The 13423-nt window shown below is 41.9% G+C and overlaps 1 protein-coding gene across 1 annotated transcript in view; it reads left to right on the top strand.

The window, feature by feature from the left end:
* ppm1e (protein phosphatase, Mg2+/Mn2+ dependent, 1E) overlaps positions 1-7029 on the top strand; it is a 111370-nt gene extending 104341 nt beyond the window's left edge. Inside the window, exon 7 of the mRNA XM_039756862.1 lies at positions 2617-7029. Within this exon, the coding sequence (XP_039612796.1) occupies positions 2617-3551 (935 nt within the window). The 3' untranslated portion in view covers positions 3552-7029. The remainder of the gene's footprint in view (positions 1-2616) is intronic.
* Positions 7030-13423: the final 6394 nt, after the last annotated feature.

Here is a 13423-nt window from a genome sequence, read left to right as displayed (position 1 = left end):
GGGCAGCACACTCCCCTAAATTCCATTTTGGGATTTTGTGCCCTCTAGTGTCCAGAATTTGTTTCATGGTCTCATGGCCTCAACAGCAGGCAGTCAGGCATCCACGCAAACAGATCATTGACCTGTCCTCTAGTGTCTTGGGGGAATGTTATATGCTTTCATCCAGGTTACAATTTATCTATCTATCTATCTATCTATCTATCTATCTATCTATCTATCTATCTATCTATCTATCTATCTATCTATCTGTCTGTCTGTCTGTCCATCTTAATCATGATGAACAAGTGCTTTGTTCATTATTGGACATTAATAAGTTCTGACAATGTGAATGTGTGTTTGAACATCTTTGAACAATTTTGATTGGAATAATTCATACAGCCCAACAAGTGCAAAAAGAATGAAGTAATAACATGAGTGAAGTCAGGGTCCAAAAAAGGCATTTAAAAAGGTAATCAAAACCAAAATATAACACCAAAATTCATAGTCAAAAATTTTGCGCAGAAGTCTAAGTCTCAGATGATTTTTTTTGCATATTTTTCATTGAGAATTCAAAAGCTTTGATGCCAGTGCTACTACAGTGCTACTCATAGTAATAGCATACTGAGTGCATTTATATGCAGTCACAAAACCATTATAAGGAGAGTAACCCAGTTACGGCAGAAACCTGTTTTTTTAAAAATCTCTTTATATGCATGAGTCCATTTCAAAAAAGAGTTAAACATTTTCATGTTAATCCGAAAACAAGCATGAAACTTGTGATCATTTTTCTTGTATTTTAGAAATACATTTAGCACTTCATGTGCTTTGAAGTAAATAAAATCCATCCCCTTTAGCAACGCTGACCAGAGCCACTGATGATTTGCGGCATGAACATTGCCCGCTGCATCACCTGATCACACTGTTTAAAAAGATTTATAGCAAATGGCTGGATTAAAATTCAACTGACACCTTATTAATATGTCTCTGTTTTTGGATTGCAAACAGCACACTCTTTTCTGCTTGGCTGTGCGACTGAATTGTGCAAAGGACTGGCATTCCAGTACAAGAGTGTCTTGCCTTACACCCAGTGCTGCTGGGATAATAATAATTGCAAGAATGTTTTTCTTAAATAAAATAAGTATAGGGCGGCACGATGGCGCAGTGGTAGCGCTGCTGCCTCGCAGTTAGGAGACCTGGGTTCGCTTCTCGGGTCCTCCCTGCGTGGAGTTTGCATGTTCTCCCTGTGTCTGCGTGGGTTTCCTCCCACAGTCCACAGACATGCAGGTTAGGTGGATTGGCGATTCTAAATTGGCCCTAGTGTGTGCTTGATGTGTGGGTGTGTTTGTGTGTGTCCTGCGTTTGGTTGGCACCCTGCCCAGGATTGGTTCCTGCCTTGTGCCCTGTGTTGGTTGGGATTGGCTCCAGCAGACCCCCGTGACCCTGTGTTCGGATTCAGCGGGTTGGAAAATGGATGGATAAAATAAGTATTGCATTAGGATACTTATTACTTTAAAAAGTAATCAGACTACATAACATGTTATCCCCCACACTGCTCCCTTGATTTTCTGCTGTTGAGCTTAGCACTGTGCGTTCAGCTTATCAACATAGATTTAGTGATTTCTGAACTATTGAGACAGATTATTTCATCTAGGAGAAGGAATAATACGATTGCCCTAACATTTCCTTCAGAAGATTTGTCTTGTGGATGCTTCTATCCATGGCTTCTGAAAATGTGTGTGAAGCTAACACATGCTTTGGAGAATAGAGTGCAATGCCCATGGGCAGACTATAAAACCCTTACAACTGTAACCTGGTTAAGGGTTTACATGGCTAAATAACGTGTGTTAACCTGGTTTCTCTAACCAGAATAGTGTTTTGTATGGTATTTTAGAAAGGTTTCTGTGAATAACTGGGTTAATAAAGCACATATAAATACATTGATTGACATCATGCATTCCAGTATCAGTTATGCCATGTCTAGCTGACAAAGGCAATTTCTAACAATTACATGGCTCCACCATTAAACCACTGAGGAAAATGGAGACAAATGTATGAAAAACAAAGAACAAAATGGCTCAAAAGAAATGTTAAAAATTTAAAGATAAGAAGCCTAAGAATAAGAAAAAAAGTATTAATCATAAAAAATAGTTCAGTTTTAAATCTGTATGTGCCAAAAGGAATTATGACACTCTGTGATACTGGTGCTGCTGTCTAAAATCCTTCCCTGGTACACTGCACCCGCCCAGAGTGTACCATCTACTACTGGCTTGTGTGCTTTTCCTTTATTTATATGTTTTGTAGTAACTAAGTTTTCTTTAAATGGCTGCAAAGTAATTCATTTATCATTTGACAGGCTTTAGGAAAAATGTCCTATGGGAAGTAAATTTTTCAAATATTTGTTGCTCAAGTGAAATGGCAATTTACTTGAGTTCTACCAGAAGCAATCATAAGGATTTAGTAGTATTTATGTCTGCTCCCATTTTTTCACTTTTGGTAATCTGTATTGCCCGAGTTTTTTATAGATGTATACTAACAAAAACAGATGATTGGGGGTGGCAGTCTGTTCTTAAAAGTGTCCAGTTCTTCTTCTTTCTTATTCACTACACTCAATTTTTAATGTCTCTTTTTCTCTTGCAGGTGACTCTGAACATAAGCCATATATCTGTGGTGATGCTGATCACATTTCTGTGCCTCTGGATGGCACAGAGGACTACTTGATCTTAGCTTGTGATGGCTTCTATGACACAGTGAGCCCAGAGGAAGCTGTTAGGGTGGTCTCAGACCATCTACAGGAGAACAATGGTGACAGCTGCATGGTTGCACATAAGCTAGTAGCCTCAGCACGTGATGCTGGCTCTAGTGACAACATCACTGTTATTGTTGTCTTTCTGCGGGACCCTGCTGCAGCTCCAAATGTGGAAGAAGAGGATGGGGAGGAAGAGAAGGAAGAGCCTTGGCAGGGAGGGGAATCTTTTGAAGGTGGGGGTGATCAGAGTAGTGAGAACCAAGTTGAGGACAGTGGCAGTAAGGGAGGAGGGACATGGCCCTTACACCAGTGCTCTGCTCCAGCTGATCTGGGATATGAAGACCGCATGGACTCTTTCACTGATAGAACTAGCCTGTGCTTGGGCCCCAAATTCAGCCTGCCTCAGGATGAAGGCTATATACACCTCCCACCTGTTGGTGAAGAGGATCCCCCAACCAGGTCTTTCCCTACTGCTCCTGCACTGGTGTCTCTCCCAGGACCAGGAACTGCTTGGCGCCCTCCCAGAGAAGAAGGTCTATCTGCTTATGGACTTCGGAAATCCCAGTGGGCCTCAAAGCCCCATCTCCCCACCTACAGTTGCACCCCCTCTTTGGGACACTGCCTTGAAACAGCTGCCCTCCTCACAAGAGACAGGAGACGGTCAAGACGACTCTCCTCTGTCTTTAAGAGAGGGCGCCTTGGTTTACGCTGTTGGAACAGAGAGCTGATCCCCTTTCTGCCTATAAGCAGCAGTTCATTTCTCTGGACCTGTATGCAGGCAGCCAGTATAGGCACTCCTGATCTTGTCCAGTGCTGTCATATATAGGAGAATAAGCTCTGTGTCCTGTAGCGTCTACGTTAGCTAGTGTAGTGATGCCTCCTTGAGACCCAGATGGGACACTGTGGCTCTTTTATTCATTCAAGACCCAAGCCACATCACAGAAACATGACCCCAGACAGTGAGAAGCTGCAATTTCTCTCCATGAACTAAGTCACAAATGAAAGTTCTCCACACCTTTGTGTCCTTAATGACAGGCGCATTGAGTCTTTTTTTTTTTTTAATTTCTAGGCAGGTTGCACTTTCAACTAAAGAGCTCTGATGCAGGACTGCAGGGTGCAAAGGCAACGTCAGGCTTCCTGTTTCTGCTCTGTCCACTGTCTCTGGTGCTGATGGGAAGTACATTCTCAAATGACTCATTACCCCCAGCCCCAGAGTACACTTTGCAGTTCTGCCACAACCATCAGATACCATTATTGAATTCTGCCTCTTTCAGCCCCATCTTATTAAAAGCCACTGGTCACAAACAGATGTGCGTCTCTGACCGTCCCTGCTGAATCCAGACGCAAACTACACAAATCTGTGTCACTAGAAAATGGGGAGCAAGAAGGGTGCAGAGCTGGTGTCACTTCTTGCACACTTGGATCCTCTTTAGGAGTCTAGTTTGGTGGCTTTTGTTTTCCTGCTGTCTTACGTGACTACAGCAGGCTGGCATTATGTTGCAGCATTAACACTTAAATGAGCATCTGCATAATCATCGATATCAAAATCTTAAATCATCTTTAGATTCAGAGAATAAATATGAGAGCATTATGAAACAAAGCAATAAAAAATAACTCATGTTAGCAAATGCAAGATTTAAACTTTTGAACAAGCGAGATGATTTAAGAATTGTAAACGAGAGAGGACTGGATGGCCTCTTCCAGGAGATTGCTGGCCAGTGCAAAGCTGCCTTAGAGTCAGAAAAAGATTGAGGAGAACATTTATCTCCGGCATGCCCCTAACCCCCGCCCACCTCCCCCCACCCCATATGCCCACCATTTTTTAATCAGGAAACATTGCAGAAACCAACTTGGGGGCAGTGGCTGCTGCAGAATGGAAGCAGACTTTCTGGGGTGTTTTTCTTTTTCTTCTTTTTTTTTTAGCTCCTCAGATTGGGACTTTGATTTGAATGGTGGAGGCCCTGGTGGCCAGTAGGAGTGGACAGTCTGCCAGAAGCCCACTGGGAGAGCTGCTTCATGGTGCCTTCTGGACCACTCTCTAAGTAAAGCTACAGATGCCTGCCTTAGAGTGCAATCTTGGAGAATGGGGACTTGTTCAAACACAGGAGCAGCCCTAAGAGAGGAAGAGAAAGAGATAATGAGGCCCTCATCCCCCAGATAAGATGATCTGGTTGCTTTAGACAGTATGATTCTGTTTCCAATTTGACCCTGAAAAGCCCTGGAAAACTATTTCCAAACACTTTGGAAGGTAGGTATGGTGTGGACCCTTCCTGCCCTTGGACTCGCACACACTGTGAAGGCACCTCCAGAAGCCATTGACATGGGTGCTGTCACCTCATTGAGAACTTGGGAACCTAAAGCCTTGGAGGCCACATGCTCTGTACAACCCTTATTTCTCCTTTAGAAGGTTGCATATTATACAGTATATTGATATACATGAAATATTTATGTGTTCATGTGTGCGCGAGTGTGTGTGTGGGTGGGTGTTTGTCTCATATCTATATTAATACAGTTAAACCGCAACACATTGATCTCTTAGACAGAATTCTTTAGCTAGATTTAAACATAGTATTATGAGGACAGGCCAAGTGATGAACAGAGCAACAGTGTGACTTATGGAATGAGAAGTCCCTACAAATATGAGCCAGTGTTGTTGTACACATTTGGGCTTCCCAGGGAAAGGCCAACATGTTGAAGAACATTAGCTAGTATATGGTTATTTCCATGAGATGAGTCCACTCCATTTGCTTTTGCTAGCGCCAGTCCACTTGGTGGGTAAAGGTGGGCAGTATCTGTTCTACTAATCCACCAGTGGGTGATCCCAGGTGAAACGCTTTGGGAGATGACCCCCCTGAATCTATTTTCTAGAATCCTAGAATCTAACTTCAGTATACTGTTTTTATTTATGAATAAATAATACATTGTCATACCACAAGAACTAATCCCTACCCATTTTCTTGCATCCTCATCAAAATATCTGCCAAATGTGGAGGGAGCTAGTTTCATGGATTCCACACTTGAGCCCACAGAGCATATAGTGGTTGATGTACAACTTACAGATTATGACATATATCAGCCAACAATGATGGCTCACTAGACATAACTGATCATAGCTCTAGACAGCAATCCAAAGTATTTTCCTGCTTTGCCGCTGTCAGTTGGTGTCTCCAGTTGTCCAACTTACTGAGGGATTATAGACTTGAACGCTAAACACACCTTGTTCCAAGTAGTGAAGAACCGCTGCTGATCAAAGTGGCACAGAAAATAGCAACAAGTAGACATCATGTTCTGTAGCAGAGGTTTATCTGTAGCATATCTGCCCTTCCATTGTCCTCCACTCTTCCTTTCTCACGGCTAAGCTCTGCCGTTACCTTTTCCATTCCACTCCACATGGCTTTGTCCCTTCTCCTTTCTTTCAAGTTTTCCCTTGTATGTGACAATTCTCATATCCTATCATGTGCCCAGGCCTGTCCCTTAAACCGTTTCCCGAATACTCAGTGCTAATAGTGATTCCAGCCCCTAGAACAGAATAATGCTTGTCAAGCGCTGTGTTTAACTGTTTGCCACTGGCATTTGAAAGTGACTCTTCTTTGTTTCATTTCCAGTATTCTGTGCCCATGTATGTGGCTGCTTGCTCCTGTAAGCAATAAAAACCTTGAGCCACAGGTGGTGGAGTGCTCCTTCATTGGTTTGTCTGCCAGGGCTTAGTAGCTGCCCTCTCACTCTTTCTATTCCGTATTATCTCTTTTGTTTTGTTCAACCTCATGTGAGGTTCAGTTTTTCAACTGCAGTCTTATGGTGCCATGACATAGAAGCTGAAAGGGCAGTGAAAGGAGCCCTATAGCCTGTTTTGTAACTGGCCTTTGTCCTGTAATAAGTGATACTTTAAGGATTTACTGGTAAGGTTGATGAATAACAGGCTCCCCCTGTAATGCCAGTGGCCCAGAAGAGAAGGCTACCATCGTGCCCGTGACAATAGCCAGGTGTCATGAAGCCCTTTTTGGGTGGCATTCCCACTATTTGTGGTTGTGATCAGGTAATTCTCACTGTCGCCATTGGCCTTGTCTGTCCATTCGTAAAGAGGATGGTTCATTTTAGGCACGGCCATGCTCAATCAGTTATGTCCACCTAGGAGCCTACCAGTTGTCTTGTTGTGCCATTTGTCATTCTCAGGACAAACCTATCGGATGAGCTATCTCTCGCCTGTTGGTTAGATTACAAGTGAATGTTCTGTAACTTCTGTGCTCGATCGGTATCTATCTGGTGACTATTATCCTGTATAAAAGTTAGATAAAAGTATTTCTGACTATTGCTTTTGCGTCATTTGTTTCTGATCTCTGTCTCCTTGTCTCATGATTACTTAGCTCAATGATACCTGCAGAATTGCTTTTTTTCCTAAAAACCAAACAAATGTGTCGCCTTGTAAGGCCTCCCTGTGGCACTTGGCAAAGTTCAATGTCAGATTTCTTAAGGGGGAAGGTTAAAGATTTGGCCAGGGTTGGGCCCATCTGTTCTTCGGGAGCATGCAGATGAAAACAGCTGAAGTGACGCGGTAAGCCTTATTGCAAGAACTGTAAGGCTTGTCAGTTAAAAATGAAGCACAATGGCTCTCATTTTTTAAAATGGTCCATTTTCTCTTTTGCTGATCTTCCTAGGGCTAACATCTAGTCTCAAGCATGACTGGCTTCCCGATTGTAACTGGAGGCTTCACATTTCTTATTCATCAGATTTTAATTTGAAGGCACTGCATTATGCCTGGGGTGGTATTGTAGCACAGTGGTTAGCAAAAGAGTAGATTTAAATCACTTTCTCCTCAAATCTTTTTGGGGTCTTCTTCGGGATTTCATCCCACACCTCAAAACCATGTGGGTTAGGTCAATTTAGCTGACCCTATATGAGTAAGGGAGTGAGTGTAAATATCTCCTGTGATGGATCCTGTGTTCGGTTCTTATCTTTCGCCACTATCAGCCTTGAATTTGACACAGATGGTTTGAAAACGAGTGGATGGAGGTGGTACCTCCAAAAAAATATAGCTATGGCTGTTGATTGAAGTGCTTGTCTTGCAATCAGTGAGCTTAAAGAGAAGTAAAGCGTCCATTCTGCTTCTTCATCTTGGCCTGGCAATTCCCTTTGATGCTTTAAAGTAGGACAGGTTCTGGAGTTTTATCAGTCAGGGTACTTTGTGGTTTTAGTACGATTTGAGCAATATTCATTTTAATTCATGTGCAATCACAAGTGGCTTTTGGGTGGAGGACATTGATATGCATGATGCACCCATCATTTTGATTTTCATTGTAGGGTATTCACCCGGAACGATAAGGCACTCCATCACATATACAGCACTTATGGTGCCGTGCATAACACTGAGTACCTTTGATGAAGCTTCACATATTCCATGGTGGCCTGTTCAGTGACATTCCAGGACCAAAGATCTAAAACAAAAAAGATCTTGGAACATGTTGCAAAAGCTATTTTGTACAATCTGCTTTCAGCAGCACCTTTTCCTAAAAGATTTGCAATATTTCAGTCACTGAATTAATTGGACATCTGTGAAAGCCAAAAGTGTCAGATTCATAATACATGGAGCTCTTGCTGCTCAACAGCACCATGCCCTCTCACAAAGCTGTGTCTTTAGCAAGTAGCTGATCTACTTTTTGTTTAGTGTCTAATTTCACTGGTTACATCATGTGAAACTTTCTCAAAAAATCAGGCTAAAATTCATACAATCAAATTATAATAGCATGTTTTGCCTAAACTAAGCAAAAATGGATAAATTGTGATTGATGATACACATCACAGGGACTGATGGTCTATCCGTCCATCAATTTTAAAATCATCTTCATTTAATTAAGAGTTACGAGAAACCAGAACAATCCTGAAAATGTCTGACACAAGATAGGAAACAATCCCTGTACTTGGCGCTGGTCCACTACCGAGAATCAGGAAGATTAAGAAACCAAAGAAGATGGAGAAGGAGAATGTATCTCTGCAGGCAAGACTAAAGCAGGTTACAGAAATAAGACTATTTTAAAACTGGCATGGCCAAAAAAAGGGCTACTTGTGATCACAATTGCAGTACACACAAAACAATGAATTAATAAAGAGGACAAACAGTGCATCTCTCCTCTTCTATCCCACCACCTTTCTTTGCCCAGATGTTTGGTTGCTGTTCATCACCATAAGCGAATGCAGAAGATCGATAAAGTTTGTATGCACGTCTGTGTAATCAGATTTAATAGCAGATCTAAAATTTGAATTGTGTTATTAGTTTTGCTGTCTAAATAATAGCACATCAATAAAACACTTCTTTATAATCAAAATAAAATTTATAAATGAGGCAAACGAGTAAGCAGTTCTTAGAGTCAGGTTAGATCTATTAGATTCGCACAAGTTTAAATGCTGTGTGTTATGACCTGGCACAATGCCCTCCACTCTGCGTGGGAAGTTGCACAAGCTGCGTCTCCCATTGACATGCTTATGAATTCATAAAAGACAACATGACACCTTTATATTTCTAGCTTAAAGGGAATCACTAACCAGTCAAGGCTTCTAATTCAGCACATCACTACCTATTACTTGTAAGCTGCCTTTTGCGGGGCCAACAGGCACAAAAGAGGAGCCAGCACAGGATCATGAAGCACAAACTCACAGTCACTCAGAATGGGCCAATTTACAGGTCTTGATCCCCAATTCATTTTTCAGATAATACTAATGCCTTATTTAAAAAGCTTGTCAAGCAAGTCTTTAACAGATGTATTGTGAGGCTTTCATGCTCACGACACTTTAACCGCTGTACCAGCAGCCTCTTGTGTGGGGTGATGAAACGAGCTGGCTCATGGACCCATAAGGGCAGGAGGTTTGTGCGGAGGTTTGGATCATTTTGCCTTCTACTTTGTAGTGTGCTCTCTGCCGGCCCCATGTATAGACAGAAGAGGAGAGTTTTAAGACGCATAGGAAACAATGGAGTGGTACTGGGCAGAGAGCAAGACCCAAACAGTGACGAATTAGCAGAGAATGGAGATGGACAGGGAGCATCCAGGGAAACCCCTACAACATGCGCCAAGGTGGAGACTGTGATCTTGGGGTATTGAAATCTTTGTACAGAGCGCCTTTACTTGTAGTACACATTTGAATTTTGACTTTTTAGTTATGCTGCACTACAGACCATCCAATAGGTAAGAAAATCCTGTAGTCGTAGATTACACTTTAGCCTTTAATGAGCGTGTATAAGTCTGGGTAAGACGTTTATTTGCATCCAGCCATGCAAGCAGGACCTCCAAATTACAGGGGGGTTGGTGGCAGGATTGGCACATTCCCTTTTTCCATCACTTGCAAAGAGTAACAGAGCTTAAAAAGGAATTGATGACTCTGCCAGTGATATGCCAAGCTCACCAACTCAGAACACGTGCAGATACTGCTACTAGGCACTCAATGGTTGCCTGATGTCTACCACTCTCTTAATTTGGAAGCCTTGCTACAGGGCTATTGTTTGTTCATTTTTTAAACTCTTTCAGTAGTCTCTAATCCTACAGTGATACAGTCTCAAAGACTTGCCAGAAGTAGATTTTCTTTTCAAAAACTCATAGTTATACAGTACATTTCATATGGATTACTCTTTAACATATACTTTTGGTTCAAGTTCATGTCACATTTACTGGAGGAAATATGCTTGTGTACAAAAAATGTATGTTAATACATTCATTCTGGGTGTGAAATCTGGTTACCTATGATGGAACCTCACAAGCCTTAAAATGGTTCAGTGGCAACTGGGCGACAGTCAACTGGGCAAAAACACAACTCGGCGAAAGGCAACCCGGCGAAAAGACAACTCGCCGAAAGGCAACCCGGCGAAAAGACAATTCGGCGAAGAAACAACTTAGCGAAATACAACATCCTTTACCAGTTAGGTAATAGTTAGGTTCAAAGAGATTTTTTAATTATATTTAAATGACAATGTGATTTAAAATGTTGAAAATAAATTTATATAATTGCCCAACAAACTTTATTCTGGAGATGGAACAAACTCTATCTTATATTATCTTCTGCAACCAAAATTGCTAATCCTTTATATAAATTGTATTGATTGTAATCGTATGATAACATTATTTAGAATACAAAAGGTGAGCTGCAAGTACGGCTTAAGGAATATCTTTACTCTCAATGTATTGGGACTCTCATAAAGCAGGTGATCCCGTGGAATTTCCAGCGCCCTATGTTGTCATTTAAATATCATTAAAAAATCTCTTTGAACCTAACTATTACCTAACTGGTAAAGGATGTCGCCAAGTTGTCTTTTCGCTGAGTTGTCTTTTCGCCAAGTTGTCTTTTGGCCGAGTTGTCTGTCGCCCAGTTGCCCATGAATGCCTTAAAATGTATAAGTGCCGTGACCGACCGCTAGTAACCACCTGAGGCAAAATGTTGGGAGACCCAATGGGCCACATTTACTTCTTTTATACAGGAACAAAATAAAAAGCATGCAGTCATGCAAAAATTAGAACAGAAATGAATAAACCATCAGCTATTATAATGTTTCTTAATTAGGTTTGCAAGGCTTGTCATTGGACTCCCTTTCCATAGGTGGGTCATCTTTCAAGTGAGTTGCCACCTCCTCTTTTTATGGATCCTGGACTGGAATAGGCAGGGGAAACTTCGCAACTCGGGGCAGAAATGGGTGGGGGAAACTGCACTCTGGGGAAATTCCTAAGGACTGGAAAATGGCAAATATTATCCTGTTATATAAAAAGAAGTCAGCATGGGTTCAGAAGAGGGAGGTCATGTTTTACTAACATGCTGGAATTCTATGAGGAGGCAACAAAAGGATACGATCAAAGTGGAGCTGGATATGATATTAATTATCTTGACTTTCAGAAAGCATTTGATATGGTGCCACATGAGAGGTTGGGCATCAAACTAAAAGAAGGAGTTCAGGGTGATGTTTTTAGATGGGTGCAGAATTGCAGGAAGCAGAGGGTGATGGTGCAAGGAACCTCATCAGAATTGGCTGATGTTAAGAGTGGTGTTCCACAGGGGTCAGTGCTATGGCCGCTGCTATTTTTAATATATATACTAAGGGGTTCGCCCCCTGCTCGATTTGCTCGCCAACCCCCCTCAGCCCGCAGTATGCGCCAGCCACTTTGCATCTCTGCCGCTCACGTTGTGAAGAGGGGGGCTGAACACACCCCAAGGAGATGCAGTCGCTACTTCGAAACCCCCTCTTAAACGGTGATACATTGGGAAACAAATACAGTTTTTTGTTTTTACCTCCTCTTTGCTTGATCAGCTCCTGGCTTGCTGCTGCTGCCGTGCCACGTGATCTGCAACTCGCGCAGCGCTTCGAACCTTTAAAAGCCTGTATAGCAGCCGTCCGACTCTTTGTCTTTTATTTCCGGACCCGGGCGTAGTTAAATCTCTTGGTACAAAGTCTTGTCTTGCGAGATGTGAGTTCTTGATACTTTTTAGTTTATAATTTAAAAACAGAATAAGAATCTGAAACTCTAACAACATCACATTAAAGTTCAATAAATTCTGAAAAGAATGATACCAAACATATATATGTAGATTTTAAAATAAGCCCGATTTAAAGCGTAACAAAAAACATGACATAAAAACGTCACAGAAAATCCCTGCACAGAATTATTGCACTTTTAGGCTTAGGATTTTATATATAAAGGATATTTAGATTGACACTGTTGTACTCAAACAGTGGGTGAAACATCCTATTACTCTTTCTAAGTTTTTCTGTACACCAGTTGATTACTTTCAATGTGTAAACCTTAATATTTCTTTGTATTGCAGAATTTCGGCCACATTTCTGCCCAAGTCCTAATTTTGATTAAAACTACTAGTTAAAATTACTTTTCTGATTCTACAGTATTCGGCAGACCACCTCATTTGGTGTAATCTGCAAATGTTACTGTGTATGTCCAAGCAACATGCCAGTGTCGCCACTCCCTGATGGACTGCCCTGTTAAATTCCCTATCCACATACCTTCTTGTTTGGTTTAAATTGCTTTCATATGCTGTAAGTCTGCTATGCATCTGTGGGTTTGGGTGTGTAAGTGTGCCCAGAGATGGACTGGCACCATGTTTTGGATTGACAGGATAGACACCAGCTCATCACAATCCTGAACAGAGTAACAGATTAGAAAAGAGCCGAACAGGTAATGTCAGAGATTGTTTGTCCAGTATGTTAAGATGTTGGTCATTTTATGAAATGTAACTTGATAGACAAAAGAAAAAGAACACACTGAGACATTATACTAGATGGTGTAAAAAGCTTGCATTAGATAAATGGCAAAAGACATTTCAATGCCATTGCAGGTGGGCGGGGGACGGACAGTTCTATGATGCTTCAAGGGCAATTATGAGCCATTCCTAGCGTGATTATGAATTCCCCACCCCTGGGCTCCTGATTGGCAGAACCTTCTCTTTCTGTGTCAGCACACGGTAGGGACAGAAGGAAGTGAGCGCTTACTCAGACAGATAATTAATGGTGTGCTTCCCAAAGCTCGGCAATCACGCAGATCCTCTAGAGAGCCATGTTCCTTAAATGGAAGATGGAACGCCTCTTACCCGGGATGTCCCCTTGAAACCGAATCCTAAAGTGAAGCTGCAGTTGTGGCCCACAAAATAAATGTGCAGTTGGTAGGTAGAGGTAGAGACAGACCACCCCTTTAAAAGATACTGGATTGGCAGTCA

Source organism: Polypterus senegalus, chromosome 6 (genome assembly GCF_016835505.1).
Source record: "Polypterus senegalus isolate Bchr_013 chromosome 6, ASM1683550v1, whole genome shotgun sequence".
NCBI lineage: Eukaryota > Metazoa > Chordata > Cladistia > Polypteriformes > Polypteridae > Polypterus > Polypterus senegalus.
The sequence above is the reverse complement of the archived record's forward strand: the minus strand, read 5'-3'. Positions and strand labels throughout refer to the sequence as shown.